The sequence below is a fragment of the Megalobrama amblycephala genome, linkage group LG10 (assembly GCF_018812025.1).
Source record: "Megalobrama amblycephala isolate DHTTF-2021 linkage group LG10, ASM1881202v1, whole genome shotgun sequence".
Classification (NCBI taxonomy): Eukaryota; Metazoa; Chordata; class Actinopteri; order Cypriniformes; family Xenocyprididae; genus Megalobrama; species Megalobrama amblycephala.
In genome coordinates, this window is record NC_063053.1 from 323,482 (window position 1) to 351,387 (window position 27,906).

The 27,906-nt window shown below is 39.9% G+C and overlaps 1 protein-coding gene across 1 annotated transcript; it reads left to right on the forward strand.

Moving 5' to 3' along the window:
* Window positions 1-1,857: 1,857 nt before the first annotated feature.
* LOC125277595 (collagen alpha-4(VI) chain-like) lies at window positions 1,858-20,634 on the forward strand. The gene is made up of 11 exons (XM_048206082.1): window positions 1,858-2,029; window positions 2,121-2,209; window positions 3,546-3,639; window positions 3,734-4,342; window positions 11,273-11,845; window positions 12,239-12,808; window positions 12,961-13,572; window positions 13,683-14,246; window positions 14,428-14,979; window positions 18,557-19,132; window positions 20,036-20,634. The coding sequence occupies exons 1-11, from the start codon at window positions 1,858-1,860 to the stop codon at window positions 20,632-20,634; spliced, it is 5,010 nt and encodes a 1,669-aa protein (XP_048062039.1).
* Window positions 20,635-27,906: the final 7,272 nt, after the last annotated feature.

Genomic DNA, 27,906 nt, shown 5'->3' on the forward strand with positions numbered 1-27,906 from the left:
GAATAAACCGACCCACCTCTCTGTACCCACCTCCATCTGTCAGTAGATCATCAGCTTCCTGACAGACAGGCAGCAACTAGTGAGGCTGGGAAAACTCACATCCAGCACCCTCACCACCAGCACTGGAGCTCCTCAGGGTTGTGTTCTTTCCCCACTGCTCTTCTCCCTCTACACAAATGACTGCACCTCTAAAGACCCCTCTGTCAAGCTCCTAAAGTTCGCAGATGACACCACAGTCATCGGCATTATCCGGGATGGAGACGAGTCTGCCTACAGACTGGAGGTTGAAAAGCTGGCTGTCTGGTGCAGTCTTAACAACCTGGAGATCAACACGCTCAAGACAGTGGAGATGATCGTGGACTTCAGGAGAAACCCCCCTGCACTTCCCCCTCTCAGCATCATGAACAGCACTGTGGAGGCAGTGGAGTCATTCAGGTTCCTGGGCACCACCATCTCTCAGGACCTGAAGTGGGACAATCACATTGACTCCACTGTGAAAAAGGCTCAGCAGAGACTGTACTTCCTTCGCCAGGTGAGGAAGTTCAATCTGCCACAGGAACTGCTGAAACAGTTTTACTCAGCTGTTATTGAGTCAGTTCTATGCACTTCTATAACTGTTTGGTTTGGGTCAGCCAGCAAATCAGATATAAGAAGACTGCAACGGATTGTTAGGACAGCTGAAAGGATAATTGGTATACACCTGCCCAACCTTCAGGACTTCAGTACAACAACAGAGTGAAGAAACGTAACATCATCACAGACCCCTCTCACCCTGGACACACCCTGTTTGCACTTCTGCCCTCAGGCAGACGTTACAGATCTCTGTGCACTAGAACATCTAGGCATGAGAACAGTTTTTTTTCCCAACACTATCTCCAGCTTAAACAGCTAACATAGCAATTACCCCTGTTTTAGTATTCACTTTTAGTACTTGAGAGAGAGTAAAAATTAGTTGTGTAAATATATATATATATATTCTATTCATCCTGCTGTATATACAATACAAATCTGTATGTCTTCTGATCCAGATCTATACCGCTTTAGTATTATTATTTTATTTTACTTATTTATTATTTTTTCTTAGTTTACTTATTTAAATGTTTCTGTTCTCATGTCATATGTATGTGTGTACCAAGAGCTTCTGTAGAAAACCACAATAAATTCCTTGTGTGTTTGTGCACACTTGGCGAATAAAGCCCATTCTGATTCTGATTCTGATTTTGTATCTGAAAGATGTGTTAAATCAATTAATAGATATTGAGTCTTGGCCTTCTATGCTTCCTTTGTTGCTACACTTGTGTGCAGCGTAATTTCTGAAAATGCTGCTGCATGCATGCTGTATTGGTGTGCACTTGATAAAGTTTGATCTGACTTGTACTAGTGGTTTTGAGGTAGGTCACCTGACATTGCGTCACTAGCTGATACTTTGGGGAAATTCCTTTCACTGAAATACTGATGCCTGATTGAATTGTGCTATTGCAACTGCAATAGCCAATGGTGCTCAAGCGAGGGGCAAAGGCCAACCACTATATAGCTCAGTGCCGTGCGCTATTGCCTCAGAATCTTTCTCCTTCAATTTGAAGCCTACTTCACCATGGACCTTTGCACCCAAGCAGATGACACAGAAGAAGCGATCCCCTCCTGCAATTCGGCGAAGAAGAAGACAAGAAGATGTCACTGCAGGGAATGTGCCAAGGAATGGGATTGTGATAGCCATTTCTGTGAAGATCTGCCAATGAAGGCTCTCCGTGTCCTCAACAGTGGCCCTCTTGCCGTCGCACCTCGCCCTCCTGCCATCATCGAGCTGTGGCAGGGTAGCTGCGATGAGTTCACTCAGGAGGCTCCCTTGATGAGTTGATGCCGGCCCAGCGCCCGTGTCTTCATCGTTCCCAGCAGTCCCTAGTCTCCTATTCTGAGGCCAGCCTTTGCCCTTCACCTGAAGCATGGGACCTGGTCTCTTTTGATTATGGAGAGGATAATGCCATGTTGTCTTACACCTCTTGGACAGAAGCTCCATTGGATGACTGTGGTAAGACTCACGCTTAGATGTGGTTATACGCCTAAAATGCTCTCAACACTGTTCAGAGCTCAGGTGATAATGCTCCAAGGTATGATCACAGGCGAAGGATCTGACAAAGGTTTGCTGTGTCCTGTTCATGCACTGCGTGCTTGTGGACAGAACCAGTCATTTTTGCCTGTCAAAGCAGTTGTATGTCTGCTTCATTAATACTAAGAAAGGCTGCCCAGTGTCAAAGCAGAAGCTTTTGCACTGGATAGTGGAAGTTATTCACCTTATGCTTCCCAGGGAGCAGATTGCCCTATAGGTGTTCGTGCCCACTGCACTAGTGGTTTGGCTGTGTCTTGGGCTTGGTCTAAGGGTATGTCTATTCAGGACATCTGGCTAGCAGCGGGATGGCTTTCTTTGAACAAATATATTCATTGCATAACCTGCAGATTTCTGCACTGGTATTTTCATGAGGCTCCAGCTGGTGGCTGCCTGCCTCGCTGAATGTGTGACATTGTCGCTCTCACCCGCGTTGCGCTTTTGTATTATGTGCTTGGGCTGTGTTCAGTAATCCGCTTGTCTTAGCTGATTGTGTGTTATGAATGCACCAATGTGTTATTTTTGTGTATTCTCCTCTCATTGCATTATGCACCTGCTATGGCATGTGTTTATCTCTTCCCCCTTTCAACTCTTATTTTAGATTTGTGGATTGTGGTTTTTTTTACAACAGGGATTTTATACGTTCCCCAAAGCATCAACTAGTGACACAATGTCGAGAGACCTACCTCGAAAGGGAATGTCTCGAACATAATCATGGTTCCCTGAGAGAAGGGAACAAGACATTAAGTAAGTTGCCATGTAAATCCTTCTCAAAGTCTTTTGCATGTACTCTCTCACTCGTAGAAAGATTCTGAAGGAGTATCGCTCTGCGCTAAGCTATATAACTTTTGGCCCCGCTCCTCACTCACTCATACACCATTGGCTATTGCAGTTGCAATAGCGCAATTCAATAAGGCTTAAGTATTTTCAGTGAAAGGAGTTTCCCCAAAGCATCAGCTAGTGACGCAATGTCTCGTTCCCTACTCTCAGGGAACCATGGTTATGTTAAGTCACCCGAGACGTTTTGCTGCCCTAAAAAAATGTTAAAAAGAATGTTAGTTAGTTTCATTCAAAAAAGAAAAGATAAGTGGGAAAGTGGGAAGGTCTCAGTGTCCTTTGACTTATACAATGACATCCCTACTACCCTAATATCCCTGTTGAAAAAAACAAAACAACAACAACAAAAAAACAACAACAAAAAAAACAGCATATGCTGGTTAGGTTTAAGCTGGTCCTTGGTCCTTCGCTGGTCCTAAGCAACTAGTTCCAGCTCAGGACCAGCATAAACCAGCTGCCATGCTTCACAACATAGCATATGCTGTTTTCGTCAACAGGGATATCTGTTCATTCTTTCTTAAAGCTAACATTATATTATATTTACAATTCTGTTTAGTGATGCGAGTGTTGCTGAAACTTTAACCTCATTGGTTGCTTTTTTCAGGGAACAAGAAACTCAAACATGAAGAAGGAGTGGAGATTACTTGGCTTCCTTGTTCTGTCATTATGTTTTCTTGTCAGCAATGGCCAAAAACGTGGTAGGGACAGGATTTACTAGATAATTCTAGATGATTATATTCAGTTTTGTCTGATTGTTGCTCGAATTAAAAGTCTCTGTTTTCTTTCTCTCAGTCTGTACACAGGAGACTGTGGCTGACATTGTATTCCTGGTGGACGGCTCTAACAGTATTGGGCTGGAAAACTTCCAACAAATCCGTGGCTTCCTCTCTTTTCTCGTACAGAACTTTGAAGTTGCTCGTGACAGGATCAGGATCGGTCTGGTTCAGTATAGTGACACACCACGTACTGAGTTTTCACTCAACACTTATCAGAAAAAAGAGGAAATTCTCAACTACATCCAAAATCTGCGTTATAAAACCGGCGGGAAATATACTGGCCTGGGTTTGGAGTTCATTCTGGAACAGCATTTTGTTGAAAAGGCCGGAAGTCGAGCACAGCAGAATGTTCCTCAGATTGCCGTTGTTATCACAAATGGTGATTCTCAAGATGAGGTTGAGTCACATGCTCAGGAGCTGAGGGACAGGGGAATCAAAATATTCGCCATAGGGATCGAAGATGCAAACGAAGCGTTACTGAGACAGATCGCAAATGAGCCATATGATCAGCACGCCTACAGCGTATCAGACTTTGCAGCTCTGCAGGGAATCTCTCAGAGTGTAATCCGGGAGCTGTGTACAACTATAGAGAAAACACACAAAGAGGTCATCCTGATGTCAAAAGGTAACACATTACATTGAAAAACTTCCAATCAAAAACTCTTGAGTCACAGCTTTATTGGAAATCTCTCTGAGATAACAAACCCCTTGAGCCCTTTATTGATATTTATTCAAAGTATTTTTTAAACTTTAAGGGTTTTTCCTACATTTAAATTTTTTACGCACTTTAGCTGCTGAATGAAGGGAACGGTAGTTAACTCCATGCCTTTTAAACAGAAAGCTACTTTGGCCCTGGAGCAGTGAAAAGTCTCGCCTGTCATCTCCGACCATGGTCAGGGACAGAGCAGGAATGATTAACATTTGATTGTTAGCCTGAAAAAAATGCTAACATGTTAGTTAGCCCTCTGGGGTCTGAGGATTTTCGGGGCCATGGAGAAGTTTTGACATGCCCTGACATTTGTGCTTTTTTCAGTTGTTCATAAACATATTACTGGAAAAAGTGTCATTACACTGTATTCAGCACAAACTAGGCTACAATAATATGTGAGAAACATGTATGTACATGTTTGTATTTTTGAAGGAATAATGTTTATGCGTGGTTATTGAAAAAACAAAAAACTTAAGTCACTGAAATAAGGACAAAAAAATTTATATTAAATCTGTGTTCACAAGACTTCTGGGTATTGGAGGTTGTAGACTAGAGTTTTTGCTTCAGAATGATGTAAAAATTATGCTGCCTACTCGTTCATGTAAAACAATAGAGAGATTTAAATTTTGTAAGACACTTTTTGTCAAGAAACACAGTATGCGTGGAGGCGTGAATCATCATGAATAATAGGTGATTCTCGCATGAGAAGACAAAATAATCACATAATAATGACCTGAAATGACTTGCATAATAATGAGCTCTTTCAGTCAGGTAGGCTGTGAAAAAACCCTCTGTGATCATGTCTCAAGCTCATCATATGGTGTATATCAAACATACAGAAAAAACAGCAATACTGTGAAATATTATTACAATTTAAAATAATGGTATTCTATTATATTCTTTAAAATATAATGTATTTCTGTGATGCAAAGTGTCTGAACAATTATGTTACCTCTGTGGCATTTCATATAGGCTTTTAGCTTAAAAGCTTGCACATTTGGAGAAATATTGATGGATTCTCATATGTTTGTCAATTTTCTATACAGAGGAGTAATATTTATTCAATATTTATTGTCATCACTATGAGCACTTGATACTTTGTTTTCAATTCATACTTGCAGCCGGAGGGCGCTCTGTGCACCTTTAGTCCACAAATTTATCTAAAGAAGAACAGGTCATGTGACTCTCCAGGAACTGAACTAACAGAGGCCAGAGATTGCTAACTATGGCTATTCAAAACACTTTTCAAGACAATAAATACACAATTGAGACGATGTATGCATGTATTGACTGAATTTGCATCTGAATAGCGCTGGGCGTGGCCGCATTAGCAGATAATGAGCTGAATCACGGACTTCTGACATGGCTCTCTTTTCATACAGATTATATAAACAGAGAATATTTGTTTTCAATTTGACTTACACGATTTAAAACGTGACATTTCAGTGTTTTTTTAGACATAAGTCTCATTTTTGTGTCATTAGTATTCACTAAGTTACACTTCATTTTCTGAGAACTATCAGATTGGACTTTGTTCAGAGGGAGACGAGAGATCACGCATCATGTTAGTTTTCTTTATTTTACAAAAAGCACAACATTTTGTTTTTACTCTGAGTGTACACAAATAAAATAAGATATTCCACAGATTAAAATGGTGTCTAGCTCTTAATTGTATGTGCAACATTGACGGAGTATTTTGAGTCTCTTTCACACTGGTAAGAAAAAAACCGCGGTGGTATCACCGGTGGTACCTCAGACCTCAGAGTGTTAGCTTGTAAGTTGAATGTTAGCTTGGAAGTTAGTTTGGATAAACGTGTATGCTAAATGATTAATTGTAAATGTACAAAACCTTGCCTGGAAGTTTAAAACAGTTTGAGGTTTAGTTTGAAGTTTGAATGTCATATAATATAGTTTGAATACTTGGATCAAATCAAAAACATTTGACACGAGGGATGTGCATACACGACGAACGGTGATGGCTGCATGATATCGATGGTCCGCGTCAGATGTCCGTTTTTCTAAATAATTTTTCCCTACCAAGTTTTTAGCCGAGTTTCAAGTACTTCCCTTGTCCTAGAGACATTCCAAATGGCATCCAAACGGGAATTAATTTACTCACCTGCTAAGAAAAAGCTGAAAGACGATGAGCATCTTCATGACGAGATGCTAGACAAGAAACTGAGCGCCATAAAGTGAAGCATGATGGCGATTGTTTGTGAAGAGATATCAACGATTTCTACACGTCTGGACTCCTTGGAAATGGATGTAAAATCGCTCAACGACAGATTTGACTACATGCAGGCCACGGTCCGAGATGTCAAAAAGGAATCGATTGCTAGCAAGTCCCGCCTAGAAGAGTTTCAGAAGAAGCTATCTCTGTAAGAAGATAAGCCTAGACAAAATAATCTAAGGCTGGTGGGGCTGCGTGAAGGAACTGAAGGAGGGAATGCAATCCAGTTCTTGCAGACCCATATTCCGAAGTGGATACCGGCCTTTCAATGGAAGACGATTGAGATTGAACGTGCGCACCGTTTGTACGTGAATGAGGATTCTTCCAGGAAAAAAGCGTGCACTTTGATCTTTAAGCTCCTCCACTACAACGAACAACAAGTGATCCTGCAGGGAGCCAAAAACTCATCATCGCTGAGTTATGAATGGGAAAATTTACGGTTCTTTCCAGACTTCAGCAAGGGAACGTCTCAAAAAAGGAAAGCCATGGCTGAAGGAAGAAAACGTCTCTAACCACTAGGCATTGAGTCATTCCTGCTCTACCCTGCGCTAGTCAAAGTGTGAAATGGCCAGGACCAGTTGCTTTTCAAATCCCCTGGAGACCTTGAGAGGTTCGTCACTTCGCTAGGAGCCACTGGAGAGTAAAGAATGAGAACTGTAGGGACTATACATTTTACTCTGCGTGTCAATAATTATTTTCCAGGTTAGATTATATTTTAATTTCTAAATACCTTACTCAATGCATAAACCACACTGATATCCTACCCATTCTGATCTCAGATCACTCCTATGTAGTTTGTAATCTGTCTTCTCCGATTATACCTCAAAGTCCAAAAAGGTGGCTTTTTAATTCAACCCTTTTGCAAAACGAAGACTTTAAGCAGCTACGCTCGAATTTGACTTTGTTTCTTAAAGAAAACACATGCTCATTTATTAATCCACAAATACTATGGGAAACAACTACATGCATTTTGAGAGGAAACTGTATTTCTTTTGCTTCTTGTTTAAATAAATCCAGAGCAAAAGAACTATCTCACCTTGAGAGCCAGATTAAATTATTAGAGAAGGATCTTAAAAAAAACTTTTACGGAAAAGAAGAGTAGGATTTTAGGGAATTTAAGAACTGATTATAAAGCAATTTTACTAAAAAGGGCAGAATTTCTCGTACACAGAACTAAACAAAACTACTATTTTAATGGAGAATGGCCCAGTAAACTAATGGCTTTAAGGTTGAAGCACAACGAGGCTCTGTCCTCTATAACAGTCATTAAGGATAATGCAGGCAACTTTCATACAGCTCTGGAAGAGGTGAGCAGTATATTTAAAGAATTTTACGAGCATCTCTACAGATCAAAGGTGGGAATGGATGAACAACCTGGTATTGATTTTTTTTTTTTTTGTCAAAACTAAATCTCTCTCACCTAAACGATGAGCAACAGACTTTTCTTGATTCTCCAATAGAATTGAAAGAACTAAAGGAGGCTTTAGAGTCAATGAATAAGGGTAAGGCACCTGGTCTGGATGGTTTACCCCCGGAGCTGTATTTGGTGATATGGGATCTAATTGGACCACTGCTTCTCGACTCTATAAATTTTGCAATGGATACAGGTCATTTTCGCAGAGATCAGAATACTGCTCTTATCTCTTTAGTTCTGAAAAAAGGGAAGAACCCTTTGCTGTTCAAACTATTGGCCGATTTCATTAATTGGTACGGATGCTAAGGTATACACTAAAGTTCTAGCCCATCGTTTAGGAACAGCTGCCAGTTCCTTAATTTCCCACGATCAGACAGGATTTCTCACGGGATGTTTTGCTATGGATGATGTAAGACGCCTTTTGAATATTATTGACTCATCCGACCAGACAAACGAACAACGGCACGTCCTGATATTGCTGAGTTAGATGCGTTCCTGGGTCAACATATGTTGTTGATCCTGCAACAACATTCTAGTCTGAAAATTTAGTCTTAACCCTATCCCTACCCCTTAACCTAACCCTACCCATAAGTTATCCCAAAAATCAGAGGGAAATGATAGATGAATAACACTGATGTAGAAGCACCAATTCATGATATTAAGCCTAAACTTGACATAATCTGTAAACTTGTCCCTCAAATCTAATTGGTTGATTTGAATGTTGTTCCAGGATCAACAAAAATGTTGACCCAGGAACATGTTGAACTCAGCAATATCAGGTTATGCCGAACAATGCGCTATCCTCTCACTAGACGCTGAGAAAGCCTTTGACTGCGTTGAGTGGAGATACCTATGGTCTGTCTTAACTCGATTCGGTTTTGGCTCTCGTTTTATTCACATGATCCAGACTATCTATACTAACTCTTCCGCACGGGTATCTACAGGTTTATGCTGCTCCGCTTTTCAGTTGAAGAGAGGCACGAGACAGGGTTGCCCATTGTCGCCATTGCTATTTGCAATCTCATTAGAGATTTCCTTTTTTTAAGGAAATGAACTCTTTGATTACAAAATTCATTTGGAACAAGAAACATTTACATTTACATTTACATTACATTTATTCATTTGGCAGACACTTTTATCCAAAGTGACTTACAAGTGAGGAATACAACAAGCGAGTCGCCATGATGAGGCAAATAGACAAGAAGTGCTCATAATACAAGTTATAGGCAGTGCTCAGATTATCCTAAGATACAATAGAGAGGGATTAGAGGAAGTGAAAGGATAGGAATAAGATTTTTTTTTTTTTTTTTTTTTTTGAGATTTAAGTGCTCACGAAAGAGATGGGTTTTCAGCTGTCTGAATATTGCCAGGGATTCCGCATTCCGGATGAAGGCAGGAAGATCATTCCACCAGCAAGGGACAGTGAATGAGAATGTTCTGGAAAGTGATTTCGTGCCTCTCTGTGATGGTACCACAAGCCTTCGCTCCTTTAATGAGCGCAGGCTTCTGGTAGGAGTGTAGACTCGCCCAAGAATTAAACTCAAAACGCTACAGAGAAGGCCTAATAAAGGAGGTTTAGCACTTCCAAACTTCCAGCTGTATTTCTGGGCATGTCAGCTGCGCTCTCTCAAGATTTGGTTAGAGACCGATACAAAGAATGCTTCATAATGTGTTATTTACAGGTTTACCAAAGAAAGCCCAGAAGTTTGGAAACACAATCATGGGTAATTCTTTTAAGATTTGGTGCGATGTCTGCAGTTTTATGAGAAGTTCTATTAAGTTTACAACTGAATCCCCGATTTGGCATAATCATTATTTAAAATCTGGTAACAAACCTTTTGTTTTCAAGCCATGGTTTGACCAAGGTGTACACGTTCTGGGTGATTTATTCAACAATCACGGATTAAGGTCCTTTCAAGATCTGAAAGACTGCTATAATCTTCCTGGTCACTCCTACTTTCTGTATTTAAGGTTGAGAAGCGCAATGCGTGCATATGGCGTACCGTGGAACTGTAACCTGGACTCTCATCCTCTGTTGGACTGTGTGAATTTTTCTCAGGCACGAGGGGCAGTGTCATTCATTTATAACGGATTACTCAAGCAGTGCTGTGGCACACTCCCTATCACTACTATATGGGAAAAGGAACTGGCCCATTACAAACCAAACTGGAATTGGATCTGGGAAAGTATTCCAATGATGTCCAAAAATCTCGCCCACCAACTAATACACTACAAACTCATCCACAAGGCTTGCGCTACTCCATATGTCCTTCACAAAATGAAGCGCCCGCCTACCCCTTTTTGCTTACTTTGTAATTCAAATACCGTGGGGACCTATATGCACATGTTTTATGAGTGTCAACATATTGGTAAATTCTGGGATAAGGTTTTTCAAGTCTTGACAGAGCTGTGTGACGTGGTTGTCTTTAAACATCCGAGTCTCTGTCTCTTGAATGATGATAGTGAGCGTAATCTGAATGTTAACCAGCGAAAGATCCTTCACACTGCTCTAAGTGCGACCAAAAAGATCATTTTTAAAATCTGGCATGAACCCACATCCCCAGCATTTAAAATGTGGCTTATAGAACTCAAAAATATTGCATTGTTAGAATGCACAACAGCGAGAAATAATAAAGGCAAACCAAAAACACTTAAGGCATGGGCAGAATTTATTAGGAAAATTTCCCATTTAATATTTCATTAGAGCAGCTGTACTGTTCGCTCTATAAGTCCAGGAAGAAGGTGCAGTTGGAATCTTAGATCTGTGTTGGTGTTATCTACTCAACCCCTCTCCCCCCTCTTCCTCCTCTTTTTTTTTTTTAATTATCTAAAAAAATCTTATTAAAATTATTTTAAAATCTATTATTTATTATTGTTATTTATCTTATTTTTTACATATGCAAACCCTGGTTTTGTATATAGTTAAGCTGTGGCACACATGTTGACCATGTTCTATTCTACAATAATAAAAAAAAAAATATCGCAAAAAAACATTTGACACAACTTAAGTCAGAGCAGACTGACATTTAGAAATGTAGAATCGCAGGTTAAAGCAAAAAGGCAATGTAAGGACTGGCATGTTTGCAGTGAGTACTGATTAGACCCTTAAAATTACATTTCTATTATTCTGTACAAACACAAGAATTAAAAGCAGAATTAGTGGTCATCATAGTTCTAACTAAAACTCTTCCATTTGCTCTAGGCTGCAACGAGACTGCACAGGCAGACATTGTGCTCCTTGTGGACTCGTCTGGTAGCATTGGAGACAGTGATTTTGAAGAAGTGAGGAAGTTCCTCCATGCTTTTGTGGAACAATTTAACCTTAGACCTGACAAGGTGAGAGTGGGACTTGCCCAGTTCAGTGATAGACCATACCAAGAGTTCTTACTTGGTGACTATTTAGATAAAAAAGACCTGCAACAAAAGTTGGATGAACTCATCTATCGTAGAGGAGGCACCAACACCGGTCAGGCCCTGACTTTCATCCGTGAGAATTACTTTAGCCCGGCCAGAAAGAATGTCCCTGGCATTGCTATAGTCATCACAGATGGGGAATCACGGGATCCTGTCGAGGAACCTGCCCAGAGACTACGAAATATGGGAGTTGCCATCTTTGTCATCAGGGTGGGAATGGGCAACATGGAAAAACTGCGCACCATTGCTAATGTCCCACATGAAGAGTTCTTATTCAGTATTGACAGTTATCAGGAACTGCAAGGTCTGAAAGAGAGTCTGCGCAACAAAGTGTGCTTTACTGTGGAGGTCCAGTCACAAGGTAACATTTTTACTTGGTATGCTTTCCCATTGTGTCTGTACTGTGGGACTATTGAATATAAAAATTCTTAAAATGAATGCAAACAAAAAAAAAACTTTCCTTAAAGGTTTAGTTTACCCAAAAATGAAAATTTTGTCATTTATTACTCACTCTCATGTCGTTCCACACCCGTAAGTCCTTCGTTCATCTTCAGAACACAAATTAAGATATTTTTGATGAAATCTGATGACTTGGTAATGCCCAGAAAGGTACTAAAGACATTTGAAACAGTTCATGTGACTACAGTGGTCCCATCATACTGTTAACTATAATCTACTGTTTTCTGAACCCTAATGTTGTACAATTGATTTATTGTTTGGATTTAAACAATTTATTTGTTTCCATTCTCTTCAGCTTTTGTGAAAAAATATGCTGATCTCTTCATACTGGTTGATAGTTCAGCATCTAAACAAGAGCAGCAAACAATAAAGAATTTCCTTTATAGACTGATCAACCAGCTCGAAGTGGGGAAGAATGCTAATCGTGTCGGCCTGGCTCAGTTTAGCGAAAATGTCCAAGAGGAATTCCTGCTCAATACTGACAAGAACAAGAATGAGATGGTGTCATTTATTCGCAACCTGCAGCTGAGGCCTACAGGGGAGCGTAGAATTGGCCATGCCATTCAATATGCTCACACAAATTTCTTAAAAAGCACTGCTGGAAGCCGTGTCTCTGAAGGGTTTAAGCAGTTCCTGTTAGTTATCTCTGCTGGAGAATCCGCTGATGGTGTCGTCCAAGCATCCCGAACAATCAAAGAAGATGCAGTGACAGTTTTTGCCGTTGGCTTAAACAAAGCTGATCCGTTTGAGATGAAGGACATCTCTAGTCCACAGCACAACTACAAGTTAGTAGGTAATGTTCTACAAGTGCATCAGAAACTTAAGTCTGCCATTGACACATGGGAAGATGCTGCCGTCACAGAGGGTGAGTGCTTGCATAATCTTCTACTCTTTCAATAAAATTCATAAAGTGTTATTGAACTTTTCCCCCCTTTGTTGGGTTGGATTTGAAAAACTATTATGTATTACGAAATCCAAAATCTCTGGTTTTGTAAAGTTCTTATGTCTTTTTGACAGAGTGCAAGTTTGATGTGGTGGCAGATATTGCTTTTATTGTTGATCAGTCCAGCAGTATCAGATCCAAAAACTTCCAACTTGTGCGCGACTTTCTCAAGAACACCATCGGCGGTCTCGACATGGGCGAGGAAAAAATAAAGGTAGCTGTGATCCTCTATAGCGACTTCCCTCGAGCTGATGTGTACTTGGACAGTAATAAGACTGACATCCTGCGCTACATCAGTAGCATGGTATATGGTCGTGGTAAAACATACACTGGAGCTGCTCTCCGGTTTGCCAAAGAGCATGTGTTCACCAAAGCAAGAGGCAGCAGAAGAGATGAGCATGTTCAGCAGGTTGCTGTTGTTATCACGGATGGAAAGTCCACAGATGACGCGGCCAGCGCTGCGGCAGATTTGCGGCGATCAGGCGTCACTGTATTTGCGCTTGGCATCAAAGACGCAAAAGAGGATGACTTGAGAGAGATCGCATCCTACCCACCCAAGAAGTTTGTGTTAAATGTGGAACGCTTTGATCAACTAAATTCACTTGCAAAGATTTTAACCAGAACACTTTACAATGAAATCACAGATGCCATCATACCTAAATTCTCACTCAACGCAGTATTAGAAGGTTTGCACTATTTTTAATTTTTTCTTTACTACTAGCACAATTTTCATCCTGTTAAACTACATTTTACAATTCCTATTTCATGATGGATTACTCTTTCACTTCTTCTGTAGGTTGCAAGCAAACAGTCAAAGCTGACATATACTTCCTTGTGGATGAATCAGAAAGTATATCCAATGCAGAATTTGAAGATATGAAGAAATTCATTACTGAATGGCTTGATGTGTTCGAGATTGGAAAAGACCATGTGCGTATTGGGGTGGTGAAATTTGCAAGCCGTGCAACCACAGTTTTCCGATTAGACGACTATAGCACAAAAGCTGGTGTTGAAAAGGCAGTGAAGGATCTTGTTATTAGAGGAGAGGGCACCAGGACTGATCTGGGGTTAAGAGAAATGATACCGCTATTCAAAGAAGCTGTACAAACACGTGGGGAAAAGGTTCGTGAGCTGCTGATTGTAATCACAGATGGAGAATCAAGGAATACAGAAGAGCCAGTAGAAGTTCCTGCTAAAGAACTGAGAACAGAACAGAATGTCACCATTTATGCTATTGGTGTGAAAACCGCATCTGTGCCCGAGCTGGAATTAATATCTGGAAGCCCACAAAGGACATTTTATGTCAAAAACTTTGATTTTCTCAAAGATATTAAAAAAAACATCCTTACAGACATATGTGGTGAGAAATTCAGTTTATGACATACTGTATGTTTACATTACTTGATTTGCACAGTTTCTTATTGAATTCAGTAAGTTAATATAACCAACGCATGCAAATAAATTACTGCCATTGTCCGATTGTTGTTTCAAGGTTCTTTTCACAGAAGGGGTGTTCACTTTATAAATTTCTTATTTTTTAGGTTGTGAAGGTCTTTTTGCAGATGTTGTCTTCCTGATTGATGGATCAGAAAGTGTTAGCGCTGATGACTTTAAAAACATTACGCGCATAATGGAGAATGTGATAGAAAAGTTTGCAATTGGACCACAGAAGGAGCGTGTTGGAGTTGTTCAGTATGGAACAAACACAAAAGAGGAGTTTTCCTTAAATGCATTTGATGATAAAGCTCTATTATTAGAGGCAATTAGAAATATCAGACAGATGAATGGAAAAACTTACACTGGAAAAGCACTCACAGAAGTATTGCAATCTTTTGACGAGTCTAAAGGAGGACGCTCCAGTGCCTTGAAGTTTTTGATAGTTCTTACAGATGGAGATAGTAGGGATGATGTAGCCCAACCTGCGAAAGTCCTCAGAGACAATTCCATCAACATCAATGCCATTGGTATGAGACATGCAAACAGATCTCAGATTCTAGCCATTGCTGGATCCCATGGAGGTGTGTTCTATGAAGACGCAGTTGCTTCCCTGAAAGAATTAAGCAGTGAGGTTCTTCTCAAGATCTGTAACACGGGTAAGTAAACAAAATCTGAGATGTTGTACAAGAGATCACATTATGCCTCTTTCAGTTGATGTTAAGTCCTTGAAAAAAGGTTTTGTGGTTTTTAGTCAATGTCTGTTATCAGAATCAGAATCAGAATCCACTTTTATTGCCAAGTACAACAACATGTACAAGGAATTTGCTCTGATATGCAGGTGCTTTAAAAAGAAATAAAAAAAATTAAAAGAAAATTGACAGTTTGAATAATACGTAAATCATAAAATATACATATGATAAGAGTACACAATTTAAAATTTAAAAAGTTGGTGTAAGTGCAGCTTGAAGACTAATATGTGTAGTATTAATAAGGCCAGTAGCAACTGGAAAAAAACTGTTTTTGTGGCGTGAGGTTTTTGTCTTTATAGACCGCATTCTTCTACCTGAAGGGAGAACCTCAAAAAGTTTATGTCCAGGGTGAGAGTGATCAGCCACGATCTTAGCTGCCCTCTTTAGAGTCCTTAAAATATACAGGTCATGGAGAGATGGCAAACTACAGCCAAACACTTTCTCCGCAGAGTGAATAACACGCTGTAGTCTGGCAGCATACCAGATAGTTATAGAGGAGGTTAATATTGACTCAATGTTGGAAGTATAAAAGTGTACCATCATTGTCCTCGGCAGATTAAACTTCTTCAACTGCCGCAGGAAGTACATCCATTGGTGAGCTCTTTTAATCACGTTATTGATGTTTAAGTCCCACTTTAAATCCCGGGTAATGATAGTTCCCAAGAAGCGGAAAGAGTCCACACTCTCAACTGGGAAATCATGCAATGTGACAGGAGTATATGGGGCTGGGTTTTTCCTAAAATCCACCACAATTTCCATTGTTTTCACTGTGTTGAGCTCTAGATTGTTCTGACTGCACCAAAATACCAAATGGTCAATTTCCCACCTGTAAGCAACCTCATCTCCTCCAGAGATAAGCCCAATGAGGGTGGTGTCATCCGCAAACTTTAATTGACAGACTGATGGCTGGAGGTGCAGCTGTTGGTGTACAGGGAAAAAAAGTAGAGGAGACAGCACACAACCTTGAGGGGAACCAGTACTAATGGTCCGATAGTCAGAAACTTGTTTTCCCACTCTCACTTGCTGCCTTCTGTCAGTCAGAAAGTCCGTAATCCATTTGCAGATGGAGTCAGGTACACTCAACTCAGAGAGTTTGTCCTGTAGCAGAACAGGGATGATATTGTTAAAAGCGGAACTAAAGTCCACGAACAGGATCCTGGCATAGGTTCCTGGTGAATCCAGATGTTGAATGATAAAGTGAAGAGCCATATTTACTGCATCGTCTACAGATCTGTTTGCTCTATAAGCAAACTGCAGGGTCCAAGAGAGGATCTGTGATAGATTTAAGGTATGACATCACAAGGTGCTCAAAAGACTTCATTACTACAGATGTTAGTGCAATGAGTCTATAATCGTTAAGGCCTGTGATCCTAGACTTTTTTGGAACAGGGATAATGGTCGAAGTCTTGAAGCAGGCTGGTACATGTCAAGTTTCCAGTGAGGTGTTAAAGATGTCTGTAAACACTGGAGACAACTGATCAGCACAATACTTCAAAGTGGATGGAGAGACAGAATCTGGTCCCGCTGCTTTACGGTGTTTCTGTCTCTTGAAAATGCTGTTTACATCTCTCTCCCGAATGTAGAGAGGCTTTTCTTTGGTAGGGGTGAATGAAAGTGAAAGACAAGGTGAGAAAGAATGGGCCTTTGAGTAATGCACCAGTGAAGTGGCCTCGGCTCCTGCTGTTGTGGGTGTGATGGAGCTGATGGGCTGGAAATGATGCTGATGGCTGATATCACTAATGTTGTAGGGGATGATGTCCCATTTTTTGTCAAAGCGACAAAAGAAGTTGTTCAGGTTGTTGCATTGGCAGAGTGAGGGGCTTTAGGTTTACAATTTGTAATTTGCCTAAGCCCTTTCCAAACAGAAGCAGGGTCATTTGCTAAGAATTGCTGTTGTAATTTATCAGAATACAGCTGTTTAGCTTCTCTCACTGCCTTGCTAAACTTGTATTTTAACTCTCTATATCTGACTCTGTCCCCACTTCTAAATGTAGCTTCCTTCTCCCGCCTTAACAGTCTTAGTCTGGCTGTAAACCAGGGTTTGTCATTGTTATACCTCACCCTGGTACGTGTTGGCACACAAATGTCCTCGCAGAAGCTTATATATGATGTCACAACCTCTGTATGTTCATCCAGACTATCTGTCTTCACAGCCTCTCTAGTCCACTGCTTTGATGTCTTTACCAGCGGTTTAGATAGTTTTAATTGCTGTCTATATGCAGGTATCAGGTGGACCATGACATGATCAGAATGTCCCAGTGCCGCTCGTGGGACAGCGTGATAAGCACTGCTTACTGTAGTATAACATATTATTTAAAAAAATATTTTCCCCTCTGGTCGGACATTTAATAGATTGTTTATATTTGGGAAGTTCATGTGTAAGGTTGCCCTTGTTAAAATCACCCAGTACAATTATAAAGGAGTCTGAGTGTGTGCGCTACAAACACAATATCTTTTCCGCAAGTATACGCTGTGCTGCCTGCATGTTGGCTTGTGGAGGAATGTAAACACCAATCAATAAAAAAGACGTAAACTCACGCGGTGAGTAAAAGGGCTCGCAGTTTATAAAAAAAAAGACTCAAGATCAGGAGAACAGTACTGCTGAATCACTGTCACATCATTGCACCAACTATTGTTTATATAAAAACAGATTCCTCCCCCCTTTGACTTGCCTGAAAGTTCCAAGTGACGATCCGCTCTGAAGAGTTGGAATCCTGCCAACTGCAACGCAGAGTCCGGTATGAGCCCAGAGAACCACGTTTCCGTAAAACACAAGACGGAGGATGAAGAAAAGTCACTGTTTTTCCCTACCAGTAGCTGAAGTTCGTCCAGTTTGTTACACAATGAACGAACATTGGACAGAAATATTCCTGGCAGCGGCGTGCGATGTCCGCGTCGTCGAAGGCACACAAGCGCACCTGCGCGTTTCCCCCTCTTCCTGCATTTCACCGCATGTGAAAGGGTGAAAGCACCCTTGACTAAAATGTCCAATAAAGTCACTGATGAAGCGATAAAGGTGGGAAATAAATCTGTCGGGACAGTAGCCCTTATGTTTATAAGCTCTTCTCTGGTGAAAGTGCATCCAAAATCGTCACAGAAAACAGTTTTAACAAACAAAACCAAACAGAACGCACCGACACACCAAGGCAGCCATCTTTGGCACCAAACGTGCCAACCATCTTTGAGGGCATCTACTGTTAGTGTGCTCTTAAAAGTGAAAACATTTACAACAAATTGTCTTTCTTCCTCTTGAAATTGAACCAAAATTTATTGACGAGTCATCTTACCCTCCATTTGAATCTGACCAGCAATAGCATGTAGACAATTATGGCTCATGTCTGTTTTGCCAAAAGAGAAGCACTGTACATTTTTAATGTGTACATTTCCTAAAAGATTGTCAGCTTTCATGTGTATTATAGTAAAAACTAAAGCCAGAGTGACTTTTTCAAATGACTTCTCACATTATAATCATATATCTTTCCAGAATGCAAGACACCTGAACTGATTGACATAATCTTCCTTGTGGATGCTTCTGGTAATCCCAATAAAGTTGGTTTCCAGGAATTTATAAGCTTAATGACACATGTGGTGAACAAATCTGTGGTTGGAGAAAGACGGGTACGATTTGGAGTCATCACCTACTCTGACAGCCCTCAATCTGAGTTTACCCTGAAACAGTTCAAAAGTCGGGCTGGTGTTCTGAGGGTTATCTCAAACCTCAAACCTTCAGGGGGAAGAAGAAACACAGCCCAGGCCCTTCAATATACACTCTCCTACTTTGGTGAAACACATGGTGGACGACGGGCGAAGAATGTACCCCAAGTGCTGTTTCTGATTACAGATGGCAAGGTTAATGACGTGAGTGGACTGGAAACATGGCCTGAATCCCTGGCAAAATCAGAAGTCAACTTTTTTGCTATTGGTACTGAAGATGCCGATGAGGTCCAGCTAAGGGAGATGGCGGGAGAGAAAGGAAGAGTGCACTATGCAAGCACCTACCAGGATCTGCGTGGACTACAAAAAACAATCACCCAAGAGCTCTGCAATCTTACCAAACCAAGTAAATTTTATTCTTATCACCTTCTATCAGAGCTTGGGAATAACTGGCTTAAATGGCAATGCTACTAACTAAACTACATTTATCAGTAGCTCAGCTGTTTTTAATATTCTGTAGATTTTTTTAATAACAAGCTTCCCTGTTATATTGATGTACATATCTCTGTTTTCATCTCCAGTTACCTTTAATTTGGATTTTGTTCCCTCTTTTATGTTGAATTAAGCGTAAATGTAGTTGTTCACTTCTAATGCTGACACCCTAATTGAGTTTATTTGTTCAAAACTATTTATGGCACAAAGGGTTTTTGAACAGTAACTCAAAGCTGAGAAGTATGCTTGTAGCATCTGGTTAAATTATATCAAAGAAATGTTAGTGTATTTAAAAATATATTGACCACTTAAATAGCTTCAATGTATTTAGCTGATATTTTTCAGTAACTTACTACTTTTTCAATAGAGTAAGTTAACTTTAAGAGCCTATTTCTGCTTAGTCACTTCACACATCTGTACTGTACTTGGTCACATAAATATTTCACTGCAAAACGGATATAAATCCCATGCTGTATGACAATATAATTCAAATATATAATTCAATATAAATTAAAGCTCTGTCTTCGCTCCATATGCTGCTTGGTGTTTGTGTTTTATGGTTGCTTCATCTATGTGTCTCAGCCACGATTGCTTGCTCATGTGTGGATTGTTTATATGTTCAAGTCGTGACTCGTTTACATTTCATACCACCTTCTGGGCTATCTGTATCTATCGGTACAAAAGTTCTGAAGTGACCAAGTGTTAATAGTGCCTAAATTATGAGTAGTGTATGACTTGCCAGTCTGCAGTTACAGTGTTGCTTCACCTACACTGAGATTTTGTTTTTGTCTTTAATGTTTTTTGTTTCTCTTTCTAGTTTGTGAGATGGAGGTATCAGACCTTGTTTTTTTAATTGATGGATCAGAGTCTATTGAGGAACGAAGTTGGAATATTCTCAAACAAACCATGATTGGAATCGTGAAAGAACTGCATATTGCTGAAGACAAGTGGCGAGTGGGTGTCGCCCAGTTCAGTGATAAACTCTTGCATGAATTTCACCTGAACACATACACTAGTTTTGCAGAAGTGGAGAAAGCTATAAACAACACTAAGCAACGAAAGCAGGGCACATATACTTGGGATGCTCTGAAATTAATTAGACACTACTTCACAAAAGAGAATGGATCCAGAATAGATGAAGGAGTCCCTCAGAATCTCCTGCTGATCACAGATGGAAAAGCTAATGATGAAAAAGACTTGAATGCATTAGCTTATCTCAGAAACAAGAAAATAACAATAACTGTTATTGGGGTTGGCAATGAAATAAAAATATCTGAGCTGCTTTTAATAGCTGGATCATCTGACCGGGTCCTCATTGAGACTTTCGAAACCCTTGAACTGAAGACAACCATAAGGAAAGTGTTAAATTCCCTCTGTGATGGCTCAATACCAGATCCTCCCAATAATGGTAAGTAACTAGTTTTTATTGTATAATTCATAATTATTGTTATGTACTAAATACTCTACATATAAGTTCCTAAACTTGATGAGCTGCCACCTATTTCCAAATATGACCATTAAAATGCTGCCTTATGAGGGATCTCAGTAGGTTTTGGAACAGAGCAAATTGAGGTTTATAGAGCAAATTGGTTAATAGAAGGATGGAAAGTAAATCACACACTCTTTAAAGCGGTCACATGATGAAAATATTTGCTTAATCTTTTGAAAATGGAGTAAGTAACTTTCAGAACTCAAATGCCCAAGTCCAGTAAGACTTGTTTTAATCTTCTACAGCTCTGACTGCAGACAGTTGAATACATTGAACGTGTGACCATGAACATGTGACCATGCACATCTACATGTCAACAATATCATCTTAGCTTTGATTTCCACTAGGGATATAGAGGTTGATTGATTAACTGACCTTAATGATTTTTTTAGGCTAATGACATCAGTTAATTTACATGTTTTATTTACACATTTGTTTTATTTCTTTATATTTTTAGAAAGACTGCTCTAATTACTGCCATATTAAGTCAAGTCAAGTCATCTTCATTTATATAGCGCTTTTCACAATATATATATTTTTTCAAAGCAGCTTCACAGTGACAATAGGAAAATTGTTATCAAGCTAAAGTTGGTTTTTGATTGAATCACTTCCGTTGTAAAAAAATTGTTAATTATTACTTTAGGGGGCGCTTAAATGACACCTTTCCTACTGAAAACCGAATACCCCTAATGCATTCTTGTCATTTATTTAAGTGTTTAGTCTATAGGTTTGCGTGTTTGAGTGTGTATGTGCGCAGAAGCTTGGTCTTTTTAAAAAAAGTGATATTTGCCAAATTACTTTACTGGTCTGCATAATACAGCAAATCTAGTTGGGTCCGCGGATCTATGCGAACTGGAATAATTTTGATAATGTTTTATCTATACATAGAAAGGAAAGGGAAATGGGCCTTCACAGGGGATAGATTAGTTGAAACATCAGGGTTGCATTATCATCATGTCTAGGTGCAGGTCCTTCATCTCATCTGGATACGGGCTGGATCTGGCAGGCTACGGCAAACCTCGGGATAAACAGAGAGAGACTAATATTAGCGTAGACGGCATTCTTCTTATGATGTAGCGAGTACATCAGGTGTTATGGGAAGTGTTCCCGGTTCCGGCTGACCTAATCTATGCAGCCTAACAATTTATATGATTTGATTTATAGAAGTAGATAATGGTTTATGTATATGCAAGTTTAAACAAATTTGCTTTTAGTCTAGATTTAAACTGACAGAGTGTGTCTGCTTCCTGAACAGTGATAGGAAGACTGTTCCAAAGTTTAGGTGCTAAATAGGAGAAGGATCTACCGCATAGACGTGAAGGACTATAATGCATTAAGAGCTCGCTCAGGTACTGGGGAGCTAAAACATTTAGTGCTTTATAGATAAGTAGCAAGATTTTAAAATCTATACAATGTTTAACAGGAAGCCAATGCAGTGTTGACAGAACTGGGCTAATATGGTCATACTTCCTGGTTCTAGTAATAACTCTAGCTGCTGCTTTTTGGACCAGCTGTAGTTTGTTTAACAGGTGGGCAGAACAACCACCCAGTAAAGCGTTACATTAATCTAGCCTTGAGGTCATGAACGCTTTAACTAACTGTTCCGCATTTGTCATTGAGAGCATATGTCGTAGTTTAGATATATTTTTAAGATGGAAGAATGCAGTTTTGCAGATGCTAGTAACATGGCCTTCAAATGGCACACCCAGGTTCCTAACTGACGACGAAGACTTAACAGAGCAGCCATCAAGTGTTAGACAGTATTCTAGGTTATTACGTGAAGAAGTTTTTGGTCCAAAAATTAGAGTCTCTGTTTTTTCTGAATTTAGTAGCAATGGTCCTAGTACTGAGCCTTGAGGTACTCCATTTTGAACTTGTGATCAATATGACATCTCTTCATTTACTACTACAAACTGATAACGGTCAGATAAGTATGATTTGAACCATTGCAATGCAGTTCCATTAATGCCAACAAAATTTTCAAATCTATTTAAAAGAATGTTGTGGTCAATAGTGTCAAAAGCAGCACTAAGATCTAGTAACAGCAATAGAGAGATACAACCACGATCCACGATGATAAGAGCAAATCATTAGTAACTCTAATGAGAGCAGTCTCAGTACTATGGTACGGTCTAAATCCTGACTGCAAAATCCTCACAGATACTATTTCTTTCTAAAAAGGAACATAGTTGTGATGAAACTGCCTTTTCTAGTATTTTTGACAGAAAAGTGAGATTTGAGATCGGCCTGTAATTGACTAATTCTCTAGGATCAAGTTGTGTTTTTTTAATAAGAGGTTTAATAATAGCCAGATTAAAAGTTTTTGGTACGTATCCTAGTTATAAAGATGAATTAACAATATTAAAAGAGGATCTATAACCTCTGGAAGCATCTCTTTCAATAGCTTAGTTAGTATAGGGTCTAACATACATGTTGTTGATTTTAATGATTTAACAAGTTTAGACAATTCTTCCTCTCCTAAAGCAGTAAATGAATGGAATTTTCCTCAGGAACACTACAATGCACTGTCTGACGCGATACTGTAGTAGACGGTTACATGGTTATAATTTTCTCTCTAATATTATCAATCTTGCAAGTAAAGAAGTTCATAAAGTCTTTACAGCTGTGCTGTTTGGAAACATCAGAAGGTGAAGCTCTATTTCTCATTAATTTAGCCACTGTATCAAATAAATACCTATGGTTGTGTTTGTTTTCTTGTAAGAGATTTGAAAAATAAGTAGATCTAGCAGTTCTCTCTCTCCACAAAATGTGAAACACTTCTAGTTCCCTTTCATGGGAACTATCGACGCTAAGTCATTGACGCTATGGGAACCCTCTGCGTAATTGCGTTGTGAAGCACTCTTGTTTCTAACCAATTGTAGTGATTTTTACTCCATTCACTGGTGACGTAGTGATTTTTGATCATGTGTCACTTAAGGTGTGGTTATGAGTGTATCAGATGACCCCTTCCCCCTTTTATAACACAGGGCACCAGTTAAGAATACTATCTTAACAATTTAAGAACACTCCAAAAGAGCTGTTCAATAATTCAGAATTAATATAAAATGGAGGAAGTCGGTCAACTGATTTATCTGAAGGATTTGTAAGAGTACGGTCAACTAGTAGAGTCTTTGGTCATCAACACAAGGAAGACACAGTTATAATAAAATCAATGAAGACATGCAAGAGTAAATACCACAACGATTAATAATGAAGTAATGAATATGCACTTCTAAAAGATAGTAAAATAATAATCAAAGGAGAATACTGAGTTAAATCAAAGAAACACATAAATGAAGTGAACACAGAATGGATAAATGCAATGCTGTTGAACTGAATGTAGAATGGAAGAGGATCGTATGGGAATGTTTCTTATGGAAGCCACCTAATGGCTCTGGTAAAATGGTGATAAATAATTGCTTATTTATCATTCAACAAATAATATTCCTATTATTTGTGACAAGCTGACCTCAATGAACTGTTATCTAAACAGGTTAGAAAAACATATGCTGCATGTATAAACTAATGCCAAGGTCTCTAGAAAAGAGGTTTGGTAAGTTTATATTTACGTTCCACACAGTCGGGTGATCAGTCCGGTAGCAGAGACGTCTTCCACTGATAATGCAGGCTGCATGCAGTGGGAGGGCGCAGAGTTGCGATCCAGTAGTCGTGCCACGCTGGGCTGGAGGATGCTGAACTTCAGTTGCGCCAAGAGGGTCCTTTAGGATGGACTGGGCAGCTGGGTCAGATGAATCTTCACAGGTTCCTTTGCAGGCTGGCTGCGTCACTGAGGAGCCGTGTGGTACAGGCAATGTCTGCCAATGCAGAGGTCCTTTGTGGACTGGGCTGCGCTGCTGTAGGAACCGTAAGCGTCAGATAAAGTCCCTCAATGCTGGGGCCCTTTTTGCAGCTGGAGTGCAGCTGGAAGCAATGTAAAAGGTTTTGCTTGCGAAAGCTTCACCTTAACCGTCTTGTAGTCTCTTTCCTCGTCAGGTCAGAAACTCAGGACGTGGAGTGTCTGTTAATGTCTCCTTCCCCGTCAAGCTGGAAATGCAGAACAACGGTGTGTCTACCCGGGGGACATATTTATCCATTTCTGATGAGGAGGAGATTGAAATGTGGCACTTTGCCGATCCTGGAGTATGATTGGCTACTGTTATCTGAAGCAGCCCCGGTGTTGCCCACCCTAGTGTGGAACTCATTTGCATAGCATAAAGTACAGTGTTAAAATAGTGTCTTTAACATTTTACTTATGCATTATTTCTTTATCAAACCTCTTTCAAATTATTAAAGGCATCGTAGGGAACAGATAGACACCAAACACGATATGAAATGGTTAAATCATCGTCCATGCATTTGTTTATTTGTTAACAGGTCTGTCCCATGACCTGCTGTTTTAACAGTCAATAACCATTAACATAAACTGTGCTTTGCATGAAGACGGAGTGGATGTGGCGCAATTTAGATCAAATGAAGGCCTCCAAACATAGGTATGAATGGATTTAGATAGTTCTCTGTGGCCTCTCTTTATTTCGGTTACTGCTGCTCAATCCAGGAGGTCCTGAAGGAATTTTTATGGCAGTCCTTGCCTAAACCTTAGGAATGAGTTTGGTGGTTACAGTCAATGTGTCGTCCAATGAGAAGTCCTCTCCTTGGTTTTTGTGGGTGCAGAAGGTCCCCCTTCCTGCTCTGGAAGAGGTGTCTGGTAGTTGTCCCAACATCTTATCTGATGTTGCTGAACATATGTTTATGTTCATTCACCAAAGATCCAATCACGGTGTGGCACATCTTCCTACACGGGCAGCTCTGGAGGGGCCTTTCTGTGTACATTGTGAACGGCTCACTCTCAGAGTGTTAAGATCACGTCGGGCACTCTTTGAAGCAAACAAAGAGGGTGCCGCGGCCAGTGTTCCCTGCGGATCTGGTCCCGCTGCTGCCGAGGCGCAGCGGAGACTGCATTCGTGGGGATCACAAATGGATCTGACAGAGGGGGGTAGAGACAGGCCCAGCCTTATCTCTGCCCTTACCTGTCAGACCCAGACCTCTGGTGTCAGAAGCACACGCTGCGGTTTCTTCCCCCCGGAGAGAGGCACCGGCACTCAACATATCTTCCTCCGAGGAGGTGGACGTGGTGAGCATCGAAACTGGAGATGAGGACCCAGCATCCTCATCTCCAGCCTATGAGGAGCTGCTAGAGGTAGTGACCAGGGCAGTAGACGAATTAAAAATTGACTGGCCCACAGAGAGAAGTGAGACAAAACCGAAAAGCAAACTCGATGAGCGCTTTCTCCCCGCACAGTCACTACCTCAGGAAGTGGAAGAGACCTCAAGGTCAAGGTCAAGGTCAAGGTAAACTTTATTGTCCCACAAGGAGAAATTCATATGGTCATTCATTCATTACGCGCCCTTATCACAACATATTCTTAAAAACAATAAAGACAAAAAAAACAAATACAAAAATTACAAATACAGAATTACAATCCAACATTTAACATTAAAATATATAATATTATCAGGTAACTAAAACTATAATAACTTACGATGTGCTTGATCATTATACAATCTGATCGCTATAGGGACAAATGATTTATTATACCTTTCTGTTCTAATTCTCTGTTAAAATTCTGCCAGTTGACCTGTTACTTCTCATGAATTTATAATATAGAGGGTGAGTAGGGTCATTAAGAATTTGGTCAGTCTTTTTTGAAATAAGCTCATTATACAACTGAGCTGCCGACACCTGGTCAATTCCAATGATCCCACTGGCCATCTTAATCATGCGCTGCAGTTTCCTTTGGTCCTTAACATGCATATTGCCAAACACACAGATGAGGCCAAAGGACAGAACACTCTGAAGTAGACTTTTATAAAACATTTCAAGAATGTGCTTTTCTAATCTAAAATTATGTAATTTCCTGAGGAAGTACATCCGCTGGTGCAGTTTCTTAGTTTTGTTCAGTGCACATTCATTAAAAGTTAATTTAGAATCAATTTCAAGTATTTATACATTGAGACCCTCTCCACTAATTCACCATTGATATTAGAGGGGGGAATTATCATACTGTTTTTACTAAAATTTATGACCATCTCTTTTGTTTTCTTCACATTGATTTCCAGAAAATTTTCAGAACACCACTGAGTGAAACCCTGCAATTCCCTCTGAAAACCACTCACAGAAGAAATGTCCGACTTTAAAAAACCAACCAATGCTGTGTCGTCAGCATATTTAAGTGTGAGCTGGAGAGGAAGCTTGACAATTATTGGTATATAATGTATATAGAATAGGCGACAGAACATACCCTTGTGGTGCCCCTGTATTTATCATTTTTGAAGATGATATACATTAATTAAATCTGACTTTCTGACTACGATCTGTCAAGAAGTCATAGATCCATAAAATCATTTGGGGATTTACTCCCAAATGCAGTAATTTTCTCACCAACTAGTGGGGTTGGATCGTATTAAAAGCACTACTAAAATCAATGAACACAATCTTGACCAGGCTCTGAGCATGTTCAAGGTGCTCATGAATGCTGTTAATCAAAGATAGCAGTGCATCCTCAACACCTCTATCTGCACGATAGGCAAATTGATTCGGGTCTAAAAGGGGTGAAACCTCTTGAAGAAGTTGTTTTAAAATTATTTTTTCAAAACATTTCATAACTGCAGAGGTAAGGGCAACAGGGCGCAGGTCATTAAATTCCTTAGGTCTATTGTTTTTAGGCACAGGCACAATTAGAGATTGTTTCCATAAGCTGGGAATAACGCCTGTATCTAATGACAGCTGAAACAACCTATGGAAAGGCTTTGCCAACTGATCAGCACACACCTTTAGTGTCCTGCAGCTGATACCATCAGGTCCACAAGCTTTACGGGGATTTACACGTCTAAAATAGAATTTGACCTCGTCCATGGGGATCTCAATATCTGTACCCTTCATGTCTCTTATTTCTGTAATAATCTCATTCTGTTCAGCTTTAAAATCATATATATCAAATCGACAATAAAAATCATTTAGTTCATTTGCCATATTAAAATTATTCTCTGCTACCATTGAATGCTTCTTGGGCTTATATCCTGTGATGGATTGGACTCCCTGCCAAGCCCTCCTGACATCACCTTTAAAGAAGTTTTCTAGCTTAAGTTTATATGCTGCTTTACAGTCATTGATTTTTCTTTTGATCTTTTTCTGCACTATT